General features: G+C 42.8%; 1 protein-coding gene and 1 pseudogene across 1 annotated transcript; one reads left to right on the top strand and one right to left on the bottom strand.

Annotated features, from left to right (window-relative positions):
• Positions 1 to 1,375: 1,375 nt before the first annotated feature.
• Positions 1,376 to 11,449, top strand: LOC109550907 (EEF1A lysine methyltransferase 2-like; annotated as a pseudogene).
• Positions 11,433 to 24,555, bottom strand: CHGB (chromogranin B). Its single transcript, XM_019941454.3, has 5 exons — positions 24,398 to 24,555; positions 19,868 to 19,914; positions 19,308 to 19,401; positions 12,696 to 14,392; positions 11,433 to 11,807 (listed from the first exon to the last, which is right to left on the bottom strand). The coding sequence occupies exons 1-5, from the start codon at positions 24,444 to 24,446 to the stop codon at positions 11,724 to 11,726; spliced, it is 1,971 nt and encodes a 656-aa protein (XP_019797013.2). The 5' UTR covers positions 24,447 to 24,555; the 3' UTR covers positions 11,433 to 11,723.
• Positions 24,556 to 24,827: the final 272 nt, after the last annotated feature.

The raw sequence follows: 24,827 nt of genomic DNA on the forward strand, positions 1-24,827 counted from the left end.
TTGTTAATGTTTTCTCATTCATGTAATTTACTTCATCTTTGAGTACTGATGATTTAATTCAGTGGTTTGAAAATTTAGTGTGCACCAGAATCCCCTGGGGGGCTTATTAAAACACTGATTGCTGGGCTCCACCAAGTTTCTAAGTATTAAGTCTGCAATGGGGTGGGAAATTTGCATTTCTAAGTTTCCAGGTGACACTAGTGCTGCTGGGCCGGAACCCACTCCTTGAGAAACACTTCTGTGTATACACACATATCAAGAGTGTCTTGTTTATAAAGTGGACATCCACCTTTGGAGCACATGAGTGGGTAATTCTATGACTACTAGACATCCAGTCACCAGGAGAGCTATGTGAAATAGCACTTTAATGAGTGGCCATCAAAAAGTAAAGACAAAATCATTATGTAATTTCCATCTTACTTCTCCATTGGATTAGGATACTTGGAAATATACAGTGGTGCCAGTTAGAAGATTTTTTAGCATAAAGGTACATTAAAATTGTATGACGTTTTATTGAGTTGTAATTGACATAATAACATTGTGTAAATTTAAGGTGTTCAGTGTTGATTTGATGCAGTTTTGTATTGCAGAATTAGCTAACACCTCCACCTGTGACATACCATTTGGGTTGGGGGCGAGAACATTAAAAATGTACTCTCTTAGCAACTTTCCAGTATATAATTATGGTTAATTATAGTCACTATGCTCTACATTAAATCGCCAGAATGTATACATTCTTAAATCGCCAGAATGTATTCATCTTATAACTGAAAGTTTGTGCCTTGTGACCAGTATCTCCCCATTTCCCCCACCGCCCAGCCCCTGGCAGTCACCATTTTACTTTGTTTCTATGAGTTTGATTTTTTTAGATTCCACATATAAGTGACATCATACAGTATTTGGCTTATTTCACTTAGCATCATGCCCTCAGAGTCTATCCATGTTGTCACAAGTGTCAGGATTTCCCTCTTTCTTGTGGCTGAATAATATTCCATTGTATATATATACCACATCTTTATCCATTCATCTGTTGGTGGACACTTAGGTTGTTTCTATATCTTGTCTATTGTGAATAATGCTGCAATGAACGTGGGAGTGCAAATATCTCTTCAAGATACTGATTTCATTTTCTTTAGATATATATTCACATACAAAAAGTCTACGCTTTTACACTGCTCCTACATTTTGTATTTTTGATGTTTTGTTTTTTTCATGTTGTGTGTCCATTAATAAATTATTGTAGTTATATTTTAATACTTTTGTCTTTATAAGTGACTTACCCACCACTATTACAATATTAGCATATTCTGAATTTAACTCTATATTTTACCTTTGTAAGTGAATTTTATACTTTCATATGTTCTCATGTTACTAAATAGCTTATTAGTAGCTTTCATTTCAGCTTGAAAAACTCCCTTTAGCATTTCTTGTAGGGCTGATCTAGTGGTGATAAACTTCAGCTTTTGTTTGTTTGGAAAATTCTATCCTTCAATTCTGAAGGACAACTTTGCTGCATATAGTATTCTTGGTTGGCAGTTTTTTCTTTCAGTTTTTTTGAATATATCATCCCACTTGTTTCTGGCCTGTAAAGTTTCTGCTGAAAAATCTACTTGTAGTCTTATGGGGGTTCTCTTGTACGTAACAAGTTGCTTTTCTCTTGTTGCTTTTAAGTCTCTCTCCTTGCCTTTAACTTTTGACAATTTAATCGTAATGTGTGTCAGTATAGGTTCATCTAATTTGGTACTCTTTGAGTTTCCTTTATCTGGATGTCTGTTTTTTTTTTCCTCCAAGTTAGGGAACTTTTCAGCCATTATTTCTTTGAATAAGCTTTCTGCTCCTTTCTCTCTCTCTTCTCCTGGAACCTCTATAATGTGTATGTTGGTCCACTTGATGGTATCTCAGGTCTCCTAAGATATGTTCACTCTTTTTCATTCTTATTTTCTTTTTGTTGCTCTGACTGGATGAATTCCACTGGACTGTCTTTGAGTTCATTGCTCCTTTCTTCTGTTTGCCTCTGTTGAATTTTTCAGTTTAGTTATTGTATTATTCAATATTCAGTTATTCTGTTTGGTAGTTATATTTTCTGTCTGTTTTGAAGTTCTCACTTTATTTATGAATTGCTCTCCTTACCTTGGTGGGCATCTTTATGACCATTATTTTGAACTCTATCAGGTAAAATCACTTATCTCTTTCATGAAGATCTGTTTCTGGATATTTTGCGTGTTCTTTTGTTTAGAACATATTCCTCTGTTTATTTTCTTTCACTCTCAGTCTTGGTGCCTGCACATTAGATACAATAGCCACCTCTCACAGTCTTGACAGAATGATCTCATATAGGAGATAAACCTCATCAATTAGCCCAGTCTGAGCTCTTGGTTGTCTCTCAAGACTTTCTGATCTCCAAGCTACTTGAAGAGTAACTGATAAGCTGTTAAGTACACCTGACTTTGTTCTTAGTGGCTCCCAATAATTGAGGGTGTGCCATGACCCATCAATATCCCAAAGGGTAGAATTGCTGTCAGCACCTAGATGCAGGCTGATTAGAAGTGGATCCTCAGGCAGCAGCTGGGAAAGTATGTAGTTAAGCCCTTTCCAGGGAGAAACTGGGAGGTGAGCATTTTTTGCCTGCTCCCTCTACACTGAACCCAGATGTATAGCTGCAGGGGGTGCTCCTGCACCCATATAAAAACTTCTTTGCTAAAGTCCTGTGGGACTCGTGAATGCAGTTCTCATTGGCTATTAGATTTGGGGTTCTGTTCCTTGGGTGGCAGCTGGGATGCCAGACATACATACAAGCTCCTTCCAGAGAGGTTGGCAATCGGATAATGTTGGGGCAAACCAGAGGTGGAAAGTAGGGAAAGTGCTCATAGACTCCGGTGGCCCTGGATCACAGCCAGTCCCTAAATGTGTGCTAAATTGAAGCCTAGCACTCAAGCTGCAGCTTATAAAGTGTGTAGTCACACCCTCAGGGAAAGGCTGGGAGATGGGTATTGTTCTCTGCTACTTCTGCACTGAGCCCTGGGGGGTGGCCACAGCAGCAAGTGTTTGGTTGCCATTAAGAACTGCTACTTTGTTTGCTCCAGTCCTGTGGGTCTCATGGACCTAAATGGCCTTGGCTTTCAGAGCTAGGTCTTTAGGAGGCCCGTTGGTTCCTTGAGTGGGACTCTTAAATGTTGGGGTGCTATGTTGCGGTCCAAACCCTGTGGCCCTCAGGGAGAGGCTGGGAGTTGGGGTTGGCATTTCCCTCTCAACTGTACAGTACTGTGGCAAGGATGAAGTTGAGAACATTCATTGTATCCGAATGAGGGATGAGGGAGTTCAGGACCCTTCTATGTTGCCATCTTGGTCCCCTCTCATATGAAGCAGATTTTTTTGTTTTTTGTGTTTTTTTTTTTGGCCGCACTGCGTGGCTTGCGGTATCTTAATTCACCGACCAGGGATCAAACCCAGGCCCCCTGCAGTGGAAGCTAGGAGCCCTAACCACTGGACCACCAGGGAATTCCCTCATATGAACCAGATCTTAATGGGTAATCATTCATTTATTGGTTATATATGGAAAAGCCAAAAATATATTCTTTTTTAATATGTATAAACTTTTGAAGAAAAAGGGCGTGTACATTTTGTTTTAAAGCATTTGTTGTTGGAGATTGTCATGCTGAGTGAAATAAATCAGACAGAGAAAGACAAATATCATATGATGTTGCTTGTATGTGGAATCTAAGAAAATGGTACAGGTGAGCTTGTTTGCAGGACAAGAGAGAGAGTCACAGACGTAGGGGGCCAACTCATGGTTGCCAGGGGGGAAAATGGCAAGGGGGAGTGAATTGGGAGATTGGGACTGACATGCACACTACTATATATAAGGTGGATGACTAATAGGAACCTACTCTATGGCACAGGGAACTCTACTCAGTGCTCTGTGGTGACCTATATGGGAAAAGAATCTAAAAAAGAGTGGCTTATATGTATATGTGTGACTGGTTCACTTTGCTGTGCAGCAGAAACTGGCACAACATTGTAAATCAACTATGCTACAATAAAAATTAATTAAAAAAAATAAAGCATTGATTGTAAATATTACAATAGCAATAGTAAATACTAAGAAGCATGTCCTAAAAATCTGATTATTAAAATTCATGTTGTTCTAAATGGTCCTGATTTTGGACTCTATTTAACTAGTGCTAGAAAGGATCCAATTACATCTGATATCTTTACTAGAAATAGAATGTTGCCTCTGGGCTAGTATTAATTTTTGTAAAAGAAATTACAGATTTTTCTTGGCCTTATGTAATGCAGGTCAGATGGCAAGAAATGTGAGTACCTGAAGAGCAACTGATAAGCTGTTAATTACCCCCATTAACATTTATTAGGCACCTACTGTTTTTTGACCCTTTCTGAGGAAGTGCAAAATCTTCGAAGCATAGGAAATTAATGTGATGTACTCCCCCCTCCTTTTATTTTTGCCTCTTACAATTCATTAGTAACCTGGGCTTCTGGCATTTAAATGAGATATTAAAACAGGACTGGAAAGATTTAGACATTTCATTTTCACATTGCCAGAAAGTTAACAAGGTACTAAAGAAAACTTGTTTCAAAATGTGGGTGGCCTCAATATGTTGTATGTTGTTATCATTCTAAACCAGCACACTTGGAAAAGTAGAGAAATTAATCCAGAGGGCGGAGGAAGTGAGAGTGAAAAGTTATTTGCTTTCTGGGAGTACTTTCCACAAACAAATACGTGTAAGTAAGGTGGCCTCTCACAGTTCTTTTCCATCACCTGTGAGTGACACAAAGTAGCTGTAAGGCGACAGACTCAAGGAATAGAGGAGACAAAAATAAGAAAGAATATGCCTGCTTTAAACCAAGTGTCAGCAAGCCACAGCCCACAGACCCAATCTGGTGCACCGCCAGTTTTTTTGTATGGCCTAAAGCTAAAAACAGTTTTTTCCATTTTTAAATGTTGGGATGGAGGCAAAAGAAGAATAATTTTGTGATATGTGAAAATTACATGAAATTCAAATTGCAGTGCCCATAAATGAAGTTTTATTGGAACACGGCTAGGCTAATTTGTTCAAGTATTGTCTGTCCATGGCTGCTTTCTGCTATGGCCAAGCTGAATAGTTGTGACAGAGACCATATGGCCTTCGAAGCCTAAAATATGTTCCATCTGGCCCTCTAAGGAAAAGTGTGCTGACCACAGATTTAAGTGAAGCAATGAATGGAATAGGAGGGCAGCATTTCGGAGCGTGGTGGGAACGAACAGAGCAGTGGCGCTGGGGCCCCAGGCACAGTCAGAGGGGCAGTCCCAGAGGGGATGGCTTCGTCCCAATGGCTGGGGACCCAAGAGCGCTGGGATGCTATTATCTGTGAGAGAGAACTGCAAACTCTCCAAGAATATGGAGATACAGGATTAATCTCATTTGTAGAAGTGGGTATAGCTTGACTAAGGTAGATACAAAAACACAAGATTCTACTGGATGCTTCAGTACTTAATAGTGAAACTGGAAATGGCAGAATTTGGTTTCCCTAACATTACTGGAATTGATACAGCTTTCCAGAAATATTACAGAGAAAGAAGGTTTATTAAGTTGAAGGTAGAAGACTTTTTGAATCTTTCTGCAAAGCTGCCTCGATTTCATACTAGTATTGCCAAAGGGACTATTGATGCCATAAGCCTTAATCCTAACAGTGCAATTGAGAAGGTGAAGCATTAAGTGAAATCTCTTTCCAGAATGTTGAAAAGTGAAAGACTTTTCTAATAACCTAATATAATTTAACCAAGGAATCATTGCTAAATGAATTCAGTGAAGGATCTGAACTTCTCAAAGAGCTACCAACACCCAAGTTCAGCTTTGGAGGCAGATCTGGAAACAATGTTGCATCACTGGTTTTCCAAAAAATGTGAGACTTTTTATTGGACAAATTCAGTTAGCTTTTTTAAAGAAACTCCACAACAAAGTAAACCTGACACAGAAAATCCAAGGGTAATAAATGCTTAGTAATCACACAGGATGCACACGTTGTATAGATAGAATAGGTTAGTAAAAAAAACCAAACAAAAAAAAACAAAACCATGAGCATGTAAGTGGTTGGGTTTTAGAGGTAAACCAAGAATAAAATTTTTCTTTTGTATTTAAAATGTAAATATTTTTCTTTCTGATTTAAAAAAAAATTCCTGTAACTGCTGAAACAGTTAAAAACTTTAAAGCAGTAAGTGAATTTACAGGGAAAAAAAAAAGATGTAAAGTGAAATCCAAAGCTCTTTCTCAGTCCTCTAAACCTATTGGCAGCAGTTGACTCCTCTCCGTGTGACAGTTTTCCTCTCCTGGTTCCCTGCTTCCTTTTTAGCCTTTTTTCCTCCATCTCTGTTGCTGGTTCCTCTTCATCTCTGAGATGAATGTTTAGGAAAATATCAGTGTGCCCCAGGGCTCAGCAACTGCACCTTTTCCTTTTTTTTGTCTATACTTGCTGCCTGGGTGTAGGATGTTCAAGGGATTTGGGAACTGATAAAAGAAAAAGATAGAACCATGAGGTGGCAGGAGCTCATACCTACTTTATTGGGTGATGATGATGCTCTGACAGGTTTGCAAGGGCGGGGAGGGAGAGATGTTCCTCATAGCAGGAATCTGTCCAGAAGCTACACCAAGGGGGTTGCTACTCAAGGGGAGGAGGGCAAGAGAACTCCCAGGGAGAGGGGAGTTGGGGTGGTGCCTTTGGTGTCTAGGTAATGCCGCTCGGCATGGCAGGGAGTCGCTGAGTCAGAGAAGTCCAAGGGGCAGGAGTCTCACAGCTTATAAGGATTGAGGTCTGTCTTGTAGTCACATGGCTCTATCTTATCAATGGCCAGCAGATGCTAAGTATAGTCTGGCAGAGGTATGCAAAGCAGATGGGCCCTGAATGTCCAAAAATGTGCTCCTTTGGGCTATGTTTAAAATGAATGGATGTATAAAATTTGAGTCTGGCACTGACAGGCTTTTGAGCTAACAGTTCTCAGCCTACAGTGAAGAAATAAACAACTTTGGGGCAGATATACAGAGGCCATCTTTGGCTCATTTATATAACACTAGGTGATCTCACCCCATTTTGAGGCTTTATACACCATCTTTGTGATGGTGACTCCCACACTGTCTTTAGCCGCCCTCTTCCTTGAGCTCCAGGCCCATACAACCTACTCAACACTTCCACTGGGCGTGTAGTCACATCTCAAACTTAACAAATCCCAACCTGAGTTCCGCATACCTCCCCTCTAAGCCAGTCCCTCCTGTAACCTTCCCCACCTCCCTTCTTCCCAGTTGCTCAGGACTGAAACCTTGGAATCATCCTTGATGCCTCTCTTTCCCTCCTGCCACACCAAATCCATCGGCCCTCCCTGTCATCTGCCTCCAAACTAGATCCTGAGTGTGACTACTTTTCCCCACCTCCAGTGCCACCACCCTGGTCCAAGCCATCACGATGACCTGTCAGGATGTTTTGCAGTGGCCTTCTTGCTGGTTTCTGTGTTTCTGCCCTCACTTCCCCTACAGCCTTCTCTCAACCCAGCAGCCACAGTGTTTTTATCATGTAAAGCAAATCATGTCAGTCCTCCAGAGAACTCTCCAATAGCTAAAGCAAAAGTCCTTACCAGGACCTACAAAGCCCTGCATGATCTGGACCCTTCCACCCTCTCTACCCTCATCCCCTATGACTGTCCCCCATGCTGCCTGCTTGTTCTTCTTCAAACGTGCCAACCACATTCCTGTTTCAGGGCCTTTGCATCTACTGTTCCCTCCGCCTGAAGTGTCCTTCCCCAGGTGTCCATGTGGTTCATCCTGCTTCCTTTTGGTCTTCACTTTCTCATTGAGGCCTGTTATGTGTCCAAGTGACTAGCTCCTGAGCTAAAAATAGTAATTGTTGCACTTAGTTAATTATTTAGCACCTGAGATCTCCCAATTATATATATGTTACAATGGTATGTTGTGGATTTTCATTTTGTAATGATAGGACACTTTCTCCCCTCCTGTCCCATCACTTGATAAAATATTAGAGACTGTGACAATTAAATACTCAAGTAAGAAAAAAAACTGTAAAGTAACTATAGATGGCTGCATCTGCAGAAGGATTTGGGAGGGGCAGAGGCCATTTGTTTCTCATTATATCAGGTACATAGGGTGCCCTAACAAAGTACCACACGTGGGTGACTTAAAACAGAAATTTATTTCACAATTCTAGAGGCCAGAAGTTCCAAATCAAGGTGTCAGCAGGGCCACACTCCCCCTGACAGTTCTAGGGGGCAATCCTTCCTAGCCTCTTCCAGCTTCTGGTGACCCCAGGCGTTTCTTGGCTGGTGGCAGCATAATTCCAGTCTCTGCCACTGTCTTCACATGGACTTCTTCCCTGTATGTCTGTCTTCACATGGCATTCTTCTCTGTATGTGTCTGTATCTAAATTTCCCTCTTCATATTGGATATGGGCCCACCCTAATGATCCCATCGTAACTATTATAGATCGCATCTGCAGAAGCTCTATTTCCAAATAAGGTCACATTCACTGGTGCCAGGGGTTAGGACTTCAACATATCATTTTGAGGCACACAATTCAACTCATAACACTCACTCAATGTTTTGCCATCAACATATATTATTTTGACTAAAGGGGGAAAAAACAGTAACCCGGTTAGTCCTTGACTCCTTCTCAAAGAAATGGTGGCACCCAGAGGTCCTAACTGCACTCTGCTGGGCACCACGGCTCAGGTGAGATTCTCTTGGGTGTCTCCTGCAACTTTGATAGGTCATTCATGCCTGCACATTCCCCTGCCCTGAAGTGTCAGCAAACTAAGATGAAAAGCTGTGCTAGAGCACAGGGCCTCACCAGGCAGTGGGCCAGGAGGAAGCTGTGTGAACCATTTCCAAGCCTGGGGCACCATACAGAGCTGTGCTCCATATGCCAGCAGCTTCTCCGCATGAGCAGTGCCCACCATGTGTGTGTGTGTGAGTGTGTGTGTGACTTGCCAGGCTGGCATTTGATGCATTGCAGTGTTTCTCTCATCCAGTAAGTAAATCCCTATTCATTTTGAGCCCCTTGAATTCTCTTTATTTAGGAAATGATTTTGTTTTCTACTGGACTGCAGTAGAGAAGGGGAGAGACATATTGCTTTGCATGTATTGTAACGTGTTAAGCATTTCCCAGTATCTTCTGTCAAGACACAGTAACACAAGAGATTATAACTGCAATGTATTACAACGTGTGGTTACATTATTTACCATAAGACGAGTTTGAGCTTGCTGTTGAATGGTTTCTTAGGTTGGGCTTTCCCAGAAGCAATCCCTGAGATGAGAAGTTGAGGACAATCGGTTTATCTGGGAGGTGATCCCAGGAAACACCAGTAGGGTCACCAGTAGGAGCAGGACAGGGAGGTAAAGAGAGCCCATAAAGGGTGCACTAGAGAGCAGGCCACCTGTGGCACCTGGGGCTCAATCCCCTGGGGAGTTCTAGGAGGCACAGAATATGCGGCTCAGAGTTAATCCACCTGAGGGGTGCGGGAGCTGGCCTGCTTGGGTTGAATTTTGCCCCCAGAAAAAGATATGTTGAAGTTCCAACCCCTAGTTCCTCCAAATGTGACCTTATTAGGAAATAGGATTGATGCAGAGGTAATTACTCATACTGGAGTAGGGTGGGCCCTTAATCCAGCATGACTGGTATCTTTATAAAAGGAACATTGTGTGAAGAGGAGAGGGTCATAGAAAGAAGATGGTCATGAGAAGATGGAGGCAGAGATTGGAATGATGCTGCCACAAGCCACGGAACGCCTGGGGCCACCAGAAGCTGGAAGAGGCAGGAAGGACATTCTTCTACTGACTTTGGAGGGAGTGTAGCCCTGCCAACACCTTAATTTTGAACTTCTGGGCTCCAGAACTGTGAAAGAGTAAAATTCTATTGTTTTAAACTACCCAGTTTGTGGTACTTTGTTATGGCAGCCCCCAGAAACCGGAACGATATTTGTATCCTAACTCCTTGTCCCACGAGGACTGCCTCCAGCAGCCATGACCCCCAGCGCTTCCCACTCACCTTTGCGAGCAGCCCGTCATGATCCCATGGCTGGAAAAAATACCTAGAGAGACAATAAGCAGCCTTTTAGAAGTGTGTGTGCCCAGATTTAGAACCATTTTCTGTCAGATTCATCACACTGATTCATCACACTGGCTTGCTCTCCATATGATAAACTGACACTCTCCTGGAGAAGTATGTCACCAAGAGTTAACCTGACAAGAATCTGGCTAAATTATCACAGGCAAGTCTTAACTTAGTTAAGAGGAGGAGAACCAGGCCTTCCAGATGAATAAAAGCCATGGGTGATGCCCAGAGGACAATGCTTTACCTGAACTGCCAAAACAGGAGTAATCAACCAAGTAGAAGCCACCATCTGTGAGGAATGAAATGCCAAGTAAAAGAAGGGAGAAGGGCTATTGTCCGTTGGTCTTGCTGTGAGAAACTGCAGCCATAAAAATCGTAGCAGCCACTGTTTTCTGCACCATTGCCTTACACTGGGCACTACTCTGAGTGTTTTGCTTAAATTCAGTCATCCTCACAACAACCCAATGGAACAGATATCCTTGTTTTACTGATGAATCTGAAGCCCAGAGAGGGAAAGTAACTTGCCCAAAGTCACACAGTTACTTAGAGTCAGAGCCCTGTCTTCTTATAGAGCAGATATGAGACAGGCCGTGAAGGTCCAAGGATCTGTCTGGCCTACCCCAGATGTTGTGATTCCCAGTCTGGAGTTCTTCCCACTATCCAGGCTTTCTCCTCAGCCCTGAAAAATGACCCTTGGCCAGCTATTCCCAGAGCTCTCCAGATAATCAGATTCTAAAAGTAATGGCTTATAATAATTTTTGAAACAGGTTCTTCAAGCCTATTTAATCTTCCTCCAGCCTGGGGGAGCAATGTCTTTTCCTGATCTCTTTCTCTTTATATCCTCCACATTCTTTTATTTATTTATTTGGCTGCGTTGGGTCTTTGTTGCTATGCGCGGGCTTTCTCTAGTTGCCGTGAGTGGGGGCTACTCTTCGTTGCAGTGCACAGGCTTCTCATTGTGGTGGCTTCTCTTGTTGTGGAGCACGGGCTCTAGGCACGCGAGCTCAGTAGTTGTGGCGTACAGGCTTAGTTGCTCTGCGGCATGTGGGATCTTCCCAGGCCAGGGTTCGAACCCGCGTCCCCTGCCTTGACAGGAGGATTCTTAACCACTGCGCCACCAGGGAAGCCCCCTCCACATTCTTTTATTTCAGATGTTTGCTCTTTTTCTTTTTTTTTTTTCATTTCTGTATCCAAACACCAACAAACCAACAAATCTTAGTACTATATTTTAGAATTTACTTTGAAGAATGGATCTAAAAGTCACACTCCTCCCTATTAGCCCAAAGGAAGCTGAGAACATGACACTTTTGGCCTCAGGTGAATCTTTTATTACTTCAGACTGAGACATTTTTTCAAGGACAGTAGCACAGTCATTGTCACAAGCATGTTAATATATCTATTATTTGATAAAGCATATGCTACAAGTCATGCTATTCATATTTTCAATAACATTCTGGCAAAAATTAAGGACATTTCCAATCATGTCAAACATTTGATGAACAGTAAATTCTACTTTCTGCCTTTGGGTAAATAAATGGGGTCTTTCAGTGAGGTGGTGGAAAACAGATCATGTGAAGGCTGCTTTTAAAATCTGCCCTTTGCTCCAACGACCATCAGCCCCTTCGGTTACCACTGAATTTCTCAGCTATTTTCTGTAGTTCCAAATCCATCGCAGCCAAGTTTTCAAGTTCTTTTTCCTAGAAAATACAGAAAAGTAGAGGCATGAGGTCCCAGATCAATTTAGTTCTTTGCAGTTCTAGGGAGTCTGAACAGAAGGGGGAATTTTTGATATGTTAGAGGCTATAGGAGATACCCGACATCAGTGGTTTTCAAAGTGTGGTTCCTTGACCAGCAGCATCAGTATCACCAGGGAACTCGTCAGAAATACAGGTTCTTGGGCCCCACCTGGGGCCTACCTACTGAATCAGAAACTCTAAGGCTAGAAATCCCACATGATTCTGAGGCACATTCAAGCCTGAGAAGCACCAACCTACATAATCAATATTGGGGGAAAAAAACATTGTTAAGGAAGGTAAAGCTCTGGTAATGTTCCTTCTCCTACACGTAGATGTCTGACTGTTATAGGCCAAGAGATGACAGAGATAGAACTAAGCAACTAACTTCTGTATCACCTGTTCTTTCCTACCCTGGAAAATAGTGATGAAAAGTCAAATGACCAAGGAGAAGACACTAGACCAGTGGTTTTCAACCTTCGCTGAACATTGAAACCACCTGGGAGCTTTAAAACATCCTGATGCCCAGGCAGCATCCAGTACCAAACAGAAGCTCTGGGTGTGGGTCCCAGATGTCAGTAATTTTTCAAGCTCTCCAGGGGATTACAACATGCAGCCGAGGTTGAGAAGCACTGCAGCACTGCAGTGGGAGGAAGTGGACAGGGCTGTGGACAATGGCTAGATGCCAGGTGGAAATCAAACCCAGAGGTTGTCTCCGCTCTGTTATTAGGCGTACAGTCCCATGGTGATTAATCCCCATCCATATCTCCCCCTAGTATCAGATAGTCTTGTATATAACATATTAAAATTAACCACCTGAAGTTAGTTTTAAGCAAAAGCCCCACAGCATACCTCTTCCTCTGTCAGAACTCCTTGGCCAGCTCTCTCCTCTTCACTTTCTGCTGTGTGGCGACGGTGCATCTGCTCCTCCGAGCCATAGAAGTCCGGGAACTCAGCTGACTTCTTCCTGTAGTGAAGGAGCCGGTCCAGTTCGGCCACTCTGTCATACTGCCTTTTCAGATCCAGTTTGGGGGCCAGGTTTCTCTTCTCATACCCCCAGTTTACATCCTCCTCAAAGGGCTTTTTCTCCCACCAGTCATAGTTGTATTCTGGGAAGAAATTCTTCTCATTCAAGGTCAGCCCGTTCTCCTCTTCACCCTCAAGAGAATTGTCATCCAGGTGGTCTTTTCTCTCAAACCGGCTGCTCTTCCACTGGGGAGGGTCGTAGTATGGACTGACAAGCTCCGCTAATCTCTCCTTTTCGGTGATGTGAGGGGGAGCATACTGTTTGCCTCGAAGCCTCGCTTCTTCCCTGTTCTCTTCAGCGTCTTGTGGGTCCCCCAGCTGCGGCCACTTCCCTCGGGCCCCTTCCTCACCCCTTTCCTCATCATAGTCGAGGTAATTTCGCACCTCGCCTGGTGGATGCCGCCTCGCCTTGTCCGTCTGGCTTTCCTGAACACGGTGGTGCGCTTCACCCAAGAACCGTTTCTCTTCTGTTTGGTGTAGAGTGGAGTAGGCTCCCGGCTCCCCTACCCGGGCTCTGTGGCGGGGTCCCCCCTCCTGGCCTCTCTCTTCCTCGCTCTCCTCGTCATAGCCGTGCGCCATGCTATTCAGCTCTAGGCTGAGGCCTTTTCTCCTGTCCTCCTCCTCTGGGCTCTCCTCACTGTGAGGCCTGGGAGCCCGGTGCTCTTCACTTCCTTTGCCCCCATATCGTGCCCCCTCCAGGTCCCCGGGAGCCCGGGCAGCCAGGTGACTCCTCACTTCCTCCCCGTATTCGGCTTCTTCCTCCGAAGCCCTGGAAAGGGTTGGATGGCGGGCTCTCTTTTCCCCTGAGCCGCCTGTGCCCACGTGTGGCTCCTCCCAGGAGTACCCCCTTCCCTCAGCGGGAGGACTCCCTTCCTGAGAGGACCTGTCGGGCCTGCTCCTCCCATGGTGGTGTCTTGGCCTCGAGCGTCGCTTGTCCGCCTCGGGGCTGACATCCTCGTCGCTCTCCTCAGGTCCTTCCTGGCGCTCGGGGTGGCTTTGCGGTTCTCGGGGCCCATTCTCCTGGCTTCCGGTCTCCTCTCCACTCTCCTGGCTGCTCCTCTCCCGGCTGTGCGACTTCTCCAGGCCCCCTGCAGACTGCGTATCGTATCTGGACACTAACTCCTCTTTCTTAGCTGGAGTCTGGTTTCTGTGGCTGGGAAGAGCAGTTTGTGCCTCTCCTGGCCCCCCAGGGTGTCTCTCCTCACTGCCATCTTCCACACGCTCCCTTTTCTGATATTTCTCCGCCTCTTCTTCCTCCCTGTCGTGTCCCTTGCTCTTCTCAGAATGGCGTGCCTTTGCTTCTTTGGCCACTTGGCTGCCTTGGGGCTCGCCTGCCCGCTCTCGGCTGTGCCCACCGCCCTCTGTGTCTGCCACTGTCTGGCCTTGGGCGTCCTCCTCCCCTATGTCCTCCCTACTGGAGGTCCTGGGGGCTTCTGAGGCGTCAGCTGGGTCTCTTAACAATCTCACTTCAAACCTTGTGTTTTCATTTTCACTTTTCTCTTCATCTTTGAGCTGTTTTCCACCTATAATGAAAATAAAAAAGAGTAAGTATACTTCAGAATTGTTTGTGGTTCACTAAGCACAGCCTCAGTGATCACTACAAATCCTAAAGATCCTGAAAGTCCTTGGGTAATTTTTTAAGTTAATAAAGAATATACTCAGATTACTTTTAAAAGAAATGGTATGGGGACTTCCCTGGTGGTCCAGCAGTTAAGACTCCACACTCCCAGTGCAGGGGGCCAGGGTTCGATCCCTGGTCAGGGAACTAGATCCTGCCTGCTGCAACCAAGATCCCATGCGCTGCAACTAAGATCCAGCACAGCCAAATAAATAAATAAATATTAAAAAAAAAAAGAAAGAAATGTTATGAAAACTCCTTAGCTGTGTTTAAATCTGATAATAAATTCTCTGCATATTTATTTTTTAATAACACCCAACAAGCATCTTTCAATGACCAAATTGAAATCCAAATATAGGTTTATAAAATACTAGAATTTAGAACCAGAAGATACCTTAGAATTTGTGTATTTCAACCTCCTCTTTTTGTGGACAGAGACACTGAGGCTCAGAGAGGTGTAATTCAGGACCATTATTTCCATGTTTGCTCTAAGTAGGGGTTTAAAAGTTAGCATTGTGTAAATGGTTCCCACTAGAATCCAGCTAAATGAAGTTAAATGCCCAAAATGGGAAATATAAGATTCAACAAAGGATTAAAAATGTGTTTAATTAGTTTACCAGATTTTTATTATCCAATCAACTGTGTAGATGCAACTTAGCAGTAAGTGACAATAAAACTTAGTAATTGGTGATAAGCAGGGTGTTTGTTTCTTCCCTGAGAAAACTGCACAGCAGTGGAAAGGACCATGTCCTTCCCTCACTCAGGTCCCATCCACCCCACATGTTCTCAAAGGTTGAGAATGAACTTCAGTAAACTGAGTTATCTTTGTATTGCACAAATCAACAGTAGACAGTATAACCGACATTTTAATTGAATGCTGTTTTTTCTCATCTTTTCCAAATGTTGACAGCATCTTCACTAAATCCTCCTTAACTCAAGGGCATCCTGTGAAAGAAGATATGCAGTTAACACTGTCTGAGTTGTTAGCTGGGAGGGCTTGGATTTCAACTGATGTCACTGAGTTCATATAGAACACCTGAAGCCAAGGCTGCTCACAGCTCTAGGCTGACGTCTGCGCCATCCATGGTGGGGGCCACCAAACCTTTGTGGCTACTGAGGACTTGAAATGTGGCTGGTCCAGACTGAGACATGTTGTAAATGTAAGAAACCACCAGATTTCAGACTTCAGATGAAAAACAAGAATGTAAAATACCTCAAATTTTCATATTGATTATATGTTGGAATGATAATATTTTGGATGTACAAGATAATATGTATTATAAACGTATGTACAAATTGTATATTGAATAAAATAAATTGGACAAAACTAAATATATTATTAAAATTAATTTCACCTGTCTACTTTTTTAATGTGGCTACTGAAAAATTTGAAATTATATTTGTGGTTCACATGATATTTCTATTGAATGGCTCTTGATGAGTCATTTTGAACTGATATTTGCAAAATAGAAAAAAATGGTCTGTTTTGTAAAAATGTCCAAGAAATAGCAGACAGTCTATTCCTCTCTGCTTAAAAGCCCAGCCTGGCATGATAATATTTTCATGTTTTATGAGGCAACTGAAAGGTCCCTGACCTTCCACACCCAGACACCTGAGGGCTGGCCCCTCACCAGTGCCTTTGCCTTTTAAGAGCCAGTGGTGGTGTGTGCAGCACTGAGGCAGGGCTGACCAGGTATGCACAGGTAAGCAGGGAGGCTTTGAGCAGATACTGATGTCATCTGGACAGAATCTCAGCTTCCCGAGGCAGAGGCTGTGTGGCCCTTTTCCTACTGCCTGCTGGTCAAGAAGAGAAGCATTTTTATTTTTTCCAGGTTAAATGTGTACTGCTTGTAGCAGCTTGCCTGAGGCTTAGCACTTCCTCCTAAATTTAGCTTTAAGTCCCCTCAGGTGAGATCTGAGGAAGGCTGTGATTAGCAGCATACAGTCTTGTCAATCTGTAAAACCAAGGTGTGAAGCTCACTCTTACTTCAAGTAAAAAGGAGAAAATGCACCTTCCATCCCTAACTATCATGTTGCAGAGATGACCTGATCAAAGAAATTGTTATACCTGTTAAGAAATTGGACTATGAATTCCCTAAGATCTCTTCAAGCCATGAAACAATGATTCTTCCCTGCTCCCCAAATGTTTGTTTGCTCAGTAAGCGTGTGCTAACCGAGATGTGCTGGAGAGAGTGGGAGTGGAGACAGAGATGGGCTGGGGATGGGAGGGAGGCTACATGAAGGAATTCATCCAACTTGTTGGCAGAAAGCTCCACCAGTCCTGTGACCAGCATAAGACATTTCAGCAGGAGAGAGAAAACCAGAATAGGACAGAAGTGTGGACAAAGAATGTCGCCTGCCAAATCAGTAAACAAAGGGTGTCCTGGCCATCTAGGCACTGCAGCCACACCTAACTGTGTACCCAGAGGGGATTCAGGATGGAAAAAACAAGATAATTAAGGTGCATATGAAAGGAATGACTTCAGTAAGCCCAGACTCTTGCATCTTCCCATACATAGAAAAGTGCTAAATTTGTTAACTTAAGATGTCTGGTTTTCTTTAATTAACTGTAATATTTTAATGTTCTGACTATCTGGTTTTTATTGCAAGAACACCTATATATCCTGCCTCCTCCCTTACCTCTTCAAAACAGTCCCTCAGACTGTATCTGAGAGGTTGTCTCCTGGGCTTAAGTCCTTAGTATGTCCATGGAATAAAATATAAATCTCAAATTTTAGGTTGTGCTTCTTTTTTTTTTTTTTAGTCGACAGAAGTTATGAACTGGTAGCCCAAAGGTGAATTCTATTTGGCCTGAATAACATTTTTAGTAAATTTGAATTCAGAGGCAATACTTAAATACTAGGAGATATTGCTTAGATATCCAAATTTTAAATTCTTTTGAAAAATCCCAAGATCTGGTAACAGAATCTATATTTCTCTCACAATAGGTTTCAAGCTGAGAAAAATCTACTCCTCCTTAGAAGTGGCCTGTATCCTCCAGTTCGTGAGTCACTTCCTGTCCTGTTTTATTCCTTTCTCTTACGTATTTTCCTGGCCCTGGCTGGTGTTTGAGTCTGCAACCCCGGAGGAGCTCGAATCTCCCTGATCTCAGTATTTAATGGCTCTCTGGGTATGATGTCTCCAAGGTCCTGATAGACATGGGTCATTTGATTTTTACCAGTTTTCCTGGGGCTCTCTCAAGAGACTCAAAAGACCCCAGGGCACAATCAGTGATGAGCAGAGGCTAGAATCCTACCTGAGAGCTAAGAATCTGATCTTGGCAGTTAGCAAAGCCCTACAATCAACAACTCTTCCTAAGCAATCTTGGTTCTTTGATGACCTAGTATGACAGACCCAAAACTTCTGCATCCGTCTGGTAAACAAAGAAATGGGAAGGGAGATAACGAGATGGGTTTGCCCAAAGTAGCAGCATTTAGTCCCTGCCTGGAGACCCACCCTGCTCTCACTCATTCCCTGCAATGGCTAATAAACTCATTCTGACAAGCTCATGAAAGAGGCATGTAGGCTGGGAGTGGTAGAGAAGCTTCCTTCCACTGTGCATGGGTCTCCTACAGTCTCAGGCCCCCACACCTACTATGGTTATCCTGAAGCCCCCAATAGTGGATTGAGTCCCCCCAGGCTACTCTTTTGGCTAGTCACTCATACTTGTTATAATTTTATGCATGGACCTCATGTGCAGCAACAGGAAGAGAGTATTATCTTGCAATAGGAGATTTTGAAGGTGAAAAGAAGAAAGAAAATCCACTGTTCTCAGCCTGACTAAAAATTTAAAAGCAGAGAAAGGTGTTGAAGAGAACAGAGCTTTTCGGATTTGTTTGAATCAGTTTGACTTCATGCTAAAAGAGATGCATAGTTTTTGTTTTTGTTTTGGCCATGCTGTGCAGCATGCGGGATCTTAGTTCCCCAACCAGGGATCGAACCCATGCCCCCTGCACTGAGAGCACAGAGTCTTAACCACTGGACCACCAGGGAAGTACCAGAGATGCATAGTTTTGTAAAATTTACCTCTTTATGTCAACTTCCAATGGATACTGCTCATATCACTGTTTAAATTTTGTTTTCAACATAAGCTGTTTGTATAGAGGAACATTCCAGTCTAGACCCAGAAGGGCATTGCTCTGACTCCTTGGATGCTCTAAGTCTACCCCCACCCCTTCCAGTTCTCAGGCCTGGAACTCCTGATACCATTTGGTAGTCCTCTCATTCTAACAAGCTATGTATTAAAATGGCTTAACCAATCTGTCATGTAAACAGGCCAGAAGTTTCCCAGTCACCTTTCCAAGCTTCTAGCTCCTCATTGTCAAAAGAGTAGAAGGTAAAGAGAAGAATAATTTTTGTCTCCTTCTATCCTTTCATCTTCCATTGCTTCCAGAACACTTCGCCTCCCTGTCTAATCACAAATGAGCACTCCCCATACCTCACTCCACCCAAATGAAAGTCTGTTTTAAAATTCCAAACTCTCAAACCAAGGAATTTAAGAACTATATAGACAGCTCACAGACTATCATTCAGTTCAACTCCCTCATTTTACTTTGAGGAAATAAGCCCAGAGAGGCAAGGGGTCTTCCCCATGGTAACACGGCTATGAAGTGGCAGAGCAGGGTTTGGAAGCCATATGTTTAAGTGGCAGAGCAGGTTTGGAAGCCATATGTCATCTTCCCAGATACTGATCTAGCCTGTAGTCTTCCCACTGCATCATGCCCCTGGTTCATATGGAGATAAAGTGGAAGGCGAAACAGAGGGAGCAAGAGAAAGAACTACTCAAGGGACAAAGATCTCCTGAAGTGGAGGATACTTACTCTTCTTCAGGACTTGTCGGCACTCAGGGGTGATGGGTGGAGTGTTGGACTTCGACAAGGCATTTGAGAGGACCTCGATGATGCAGCGAGTCACCTAGGGGGAAACCGGAAAGCAGGCTGGCAAAGCTGGTATCACTGGGATGCCTGACTACTTAAGCCAGAGCTGCTGTCAAAAGAGGCTTGGCTATGTGACCTGTACCGATGCAGACCCCTTGGGTCAGGAATGTAGACTTACATATAGGACTGTAATGAAACCTCCCAGGCCACCCCACAGAACAATGCAAGAAGGCATTGGGTCAAGACTATCCAGAGAAGAGAAATAAACACCCATTTCTGAACAGATTCAAAGGAAAACAGTGTGATGACAGCTATCCTCAGGGGCACTAAAACATCCAGGAAGGAGGTAAAAGCCCAGGGCAGGAGGGACATCACTTGCTCCCATTTCCTCATTGTTGTTTGTCTATTTTTGGTTTTCATTTTGTTTAGTTTGATGAGATAAGGGGTGGGAGAATCCAGAGTCTAGATATAAGTCTAGATTCTAGACTTCCATTTCAACTTACCATTTCTTCACTGTGGTTCCTGATGTCCACTGGCATAGAACTGACAGCTTTGAAAGAAAAAACGAATGGGAAGTGAGTTGATTTTAGGAAGCTGTGTGTCCCCAAACTCACAAAATCACCCCACCCCCAGCATGTTACTTGGAGGGAGGGGCAAAGTCAGAGCTGAGCAGAGTGGAGATAGTTGCGGATGTCTGTCCCAGGGACAAGAATTGCCCCAGTTGCACGCACACACACACATGCACACACACACACAGCTGTTTCCCCTAGCAATGTCATAAACATGATTTGAAAATGAATGCTATCTTATATCCAATATAAATCCACACAAGGCGAGCTTCTGGGATACTGGCAATGTTCTGTTTTTGATCTGGGTGCTGATTACACAGCTGCGCTTAAGGAGGGAAAAATTCTGTAAGCTGTATACTTATGATCTATATGCATTTTTCTGTACATATATTATATGTCAATAAAATGTTTAAAATAAACCTAGTTTAAATGAAACTGGGGTGCCCTCCTCAACCCCTCTGCCTACTCAAAATGGGTAAAGATCTGTGATTCCCTTTGCCTTTTCCTGTCCCCAAGAAAATATTCTCCCTGAAACTCACTTTATTTACAAAAATGTGGTTATGATTATCTTATATAATTAATTACCTCATTTTACCCTCAAGCCTTTTCTTGGACAAGCACACTTATGTGTGTATCAGTGTTGTTTCCCTTTCCCCATGTTGTCTGCAGCCATGTAAAGAATATGGGAGGTATCTAATTTTACCAGGATATTGTTGAATCCATAATATCATATGCAAATAGGTGTTTAATGAATAGTTCATGAGGATATTGCAAAAAGATAAATTTTAATTTATTTAAATTAAATTTCATGAGATTCTGCTTATTTTCAACCAGTGATTGAAGTGCCTTTGTCATCTTAGGAAATGCTTCAGGTGTTTTTAATTTTACAGTGCTTTTTTTTTTTTTTTTCCTTTTTCAAAGTTGCTTTGATTCTTTTATCTTTCACTTTGACTTTGTTTTGTCTAAGCTCTTTCCACTGGAGAAGCTCAAAGCATTTACATATAGGTCCATCTCTACAGTTCTCCTGACACTCCCTAGAAGAGAAACTGCTATTATGGCTGGAGAGCTCAGTGCAGAAGATTCTTCCAGGTCTCTGAGACAAGTGAAGAGCTACTTGGAGCAAGAGCAAAACTCTCAGACATCAGAGATGGAAGCTGCTCAAATGCTGTTTCTTATTACCAGCAACCTGACCTTTCCTCCCCAAATATTTGCTTTCCAATCTCTTTACCTCCTCCCAATCAATTACATATCATAGGGCTCAATCTAGAAATAAAACTCCTATTTCATTTGCTCACCTTACTGAATTTTCCTTTTCAAAGCACAGCCTGGGATCTACTCCAATTGTTTCAATAGGCCCAAAGTTATGCAGCATGTTAAAATCACTGGTAAAATATTTAAGAAGTGATTAACAAGGTATGTCCCCACTATCGTCCTGAAATGTAGTTCAGACAAGATCTGGATGGCCACCTTTGGTACTCAGGGTCCAATATGCTGGGCCATTATTTTATCCCCCAAATGGCTGTTATTTGAGAACATTCCCACTTTGGCACTTACTCTTTCCACCTGAGATCTGTAAAATGCTCTGAAAAGAAATAACTGAGAGAATTACTTCTGTCATAAACTAGAAAGTGCCTTTTAAAATTCTGGCTTTCCTAAACTTTCTTTGGTAAATGCAGTTTCTTGCTAATAACTTTTCTTTTTCCACAAATGTTTAATAGGTGCTATTATTAACTACTGATATTGCTAAAGTAGTAACAGTCATTTGATTTGAGGGGAGAGGAATATTTTTCTTCTGTGACTCTGAACAATTTGTAGCTCATGTTTGTTTTTACAGAACAATTCTCTTTCCTAATTGAGGCTCTTCAGACATCTTTTTGATGGAAAGGAACTAAGGTCTCCTTATGAAAGCATATTATGCATCTAGTGAGACATCTAAGTTCCATTGTATTTCTTCCAATAGAATCTGTGGCAGCAAAGTAATAACAGAAGGTATGTTGATACCCCTAAAGTAGTTTAACTTATTTTTGTAAAAGTTAACATTAAGGGTGCACAAAAGAAAACCCAATAATTGTGATAAAAGTGAAGTAGTCAAATGGCAGAAAAATTTTCAAATAATATCATATGATAAATCTGAGAATAACTTCCAAAGTATTAATATTCCATAAGACTACCAAACTAAGGTTTCATCCCAGAATGAAAATACAGCTATAAAATAACATGGTACGCAAACTCTGTAGTTTTTTTGTTTTTTTTTTTGGGGCTGCGTTGGGTCTTTGTTGCTGCGTGCAGGCTTTCTCTAGTTGTGGCGAGCGGGGGCTACTCTTCGTTGCGGTCTGCAGGCTTCTCATTGCGGTAGCTTCTCCTGTTGCAGAGCACGGGCTCTAGGCGCACGGGCTTCAGTAGTTCTGGCACACAGGCTCAGTAGTTGTGGCTCAAGGGCTCTAGAGCGCAGGCTCAGTAGTTGTGGCGCATGGGCTTGGTTGCTCCACGGCATGTGGGATCTTCCTGGAGCAGGGATCGAACCCGTGTCCCCTGCATTGGCAGGCGGATTCTTAACCACTGCACCACCAGGGAAGTCCCCGCTAACGCTTTTGAATGCAGAAACCATCTTACCTAGTATATATGAATAGCATGTAGCTCCTTCACTTATATTAATTTTTAGAGTGAACAACTCCTGTAGAAAGGTGTAGATCTCCTTCAGAAGCTCATAATGGTAGGAAATGAGCCAGATGGTTTCTGCAGGTTTCCTGTGATTTTGCTAAAGAACAAACTCTGCTTGAAGGCTACCATACCTAATATCCAAGCATTTGGGGGAGGTGGGAATGGGGAATGACTGCTAATGCATATGGAGTTCCTTTCTACCACAATGAAAATGTTCTGAAATGTGATAATCTGTGAATGTACTAAAAATCACTGAATTATGCACTTTAAAAGTATGGATTTTATGGTGTGTGAATTATAGCTCAGTAAAAAAAATTTTTAAAGAATATAATATCTTGATTTTAGTTGCTGTTAAAATATAAACCCTTCTTAAAATATTATCTTGCGTAAGAGACATAAATATTTTACCACTATAGTTAAATAAGTCTCATAAAAGACATTGTTTTTGTGGTCTATAGCACAATGTATAGCACAGATTTATCTTGTTAAGCAATTCCTTTCTGAAAATATTTTTGACCAGGAAGGATTCTAAACATTCATTTGGTTTCCTTTAATTAAATCGAGAACATTTATAGGCAATTTGTAAGAGTGACAAGAATTTTAGAAAATTCTGCATGTATGTAGTTTGCAATAAAATAAATTACCAGTGGCTTTCATTTTCTCTTTGGGATCCCGTAATTGCTGTCAATGAAACCCTCATATTCATGGATGGCGATGCCTCAACTCTAGTTAGGAACCTCAATCTCAGATAAGAACAATATTCTATGAGGTCATTAAGACAGCTAAAAGAACCCCTCCAATTTAATCTGGTGGTGGCATATTTACTTCTCAATGGACTCATGGATTTTACTTCAACACACACACACACACACACACACACACACACACACACACACATTTTTTCCCCAAATCTCCAAAGATCATTTCTTTGAGATTCAGAGTAGTTTGAAAGATCAATCCCACAATTTTCCACACATAAAGAGGCACTCAAATATCTACTACTTAAAATTGTATCCTCCCAAATTGACTGAAACGATTTTTTTTTTACTACTCTAAAAATATTTTTCGTGGTTATTTTATACTCATTATTTTTCTGGAATACAAAAGTCAAAATATCTCTTGCAGTTACCATTTATAACTTAAAGATGGATTAATTTGAATGTGAAATTACCTCTCCCCAGAGGCAGAAATACAAAATACAGAAAAATATTACACTAAACCTGTGCATACATATACCTGAACACACATATATGAATGTGTTAAGAAAAAAGATATATCTTATCTACATATATACATAAGAGACTTACTTTTATCTAATCATGTTTAAATAATAAAATAAATTATACAGTTGCCAACTAATATAATACATGTATTCCTGTCTCTCCGTGGTCATCTGGCTTTAAAAAGCCAAACACACACAGATTAATTAATTAATTACAGATACAGAATAAGACTATCACAGTATCTCTCTAAACAGGTAAAGAGGATGTGACATTTTAGAAGTGAGCACAAAATGTGGGGTTTCCTTGGAGGCGCGGACACGTCTTCTTTATATCGATTAAAACAGACTCTTTTGGTTGGGCTAGGAAGCTCTCTGGCTTTTTCCAAGTCAGACGTTGGAGCGGGGAGTTGAAGGGAAATACCCAGGGAAGAGAAGAAAGTAAGAACCTCAAGCAAGAGGGAGACACCATCCACTCAACCCTCCCCGTCTTCCAGTATCCGCCAGTCAGGATGCCTAGAGCGGCCGGAGAGGCAGAGGCTGGCGCTGTCCGCGGTTCTGAACTCCCCACAGTGCCCACTCACCCGCCATCATCGTGGCTCCCAGGAGGCCGAGAAGCACTGCAGGCTGCATGGCCCGGCTCGCCGGAATCTGCGCAGGAGAAGAGGGCGGCGGCTGACGGTGAGCAGACGTGGACGGAAGGCGAGATGAAGATACTCGGGGAAAATAGCCTTGTATCTTGGTCCCCGCGGTGTGGCGCGGTTGGCGCAGGCCCCGCTCTTTTAAAGAGCAAGCCGGGGCCGCAGGGCCGGGAGGGGCGGGCACCCAGGAGGCGGCGCCCCCTCGCTCAGCCCTGACGTCATGAGGCGGCCCCGGGGCGGTGGCGCAAGTAGGAAGAAATTTACGCCAGTCCAGTCGCCTTGGTGCTCTGGGTCTTGAGCGGGGGTGGGGAGTTAGGCAGAAGAAGGGATGGAAGGGTGAGGGGAGGTAGTTAAAATGAGTCAGGGGGAGAGG

Source organism: Tursiops truncatus, chromosome 15 (assembly GCF_011762595.2).
Source record: "Tursiops truncatus isolate mTurTru1 chromosome 15, mTurTru1.mat.Y, whole genome shotgun sequence".
In the NCBI taxonomy this organism is placed as follows: Eukaryota; Metazoa; Chordata; class Mammalia; order Artiodactyla; family Delphinidae; genus Tursiops; species Tursiops truncatus.

What these genes read in the sequence shown, in the direction of transcription:
- CHGB (XM_019941454.3), bottom strand. Translation starts at nt 24,446, where the DNA reads ATGCAGCCTGCAGTGCTTCTCGGCCTCCTGGGAGCCACGATGATGGCG. An exon ending in CCGACAAGTCCTGAAGAAGA is followed by an intron (nt 14,393 to 19,307) that starts GTAAGTATCCTC and finishes TTTTCATTATAG; the next exon opens with GTGGAAAACAGCTCAAAGAT. An exon ending in GAGTTCTGACAGAGGAAGAG is followed by an intron (nt 11,808 to 12,695) that starts GTATGCTGTGGG and finishes TGTATTTTCTAG; the next exon opens with GAAAAAGAACTTGAAAACTT.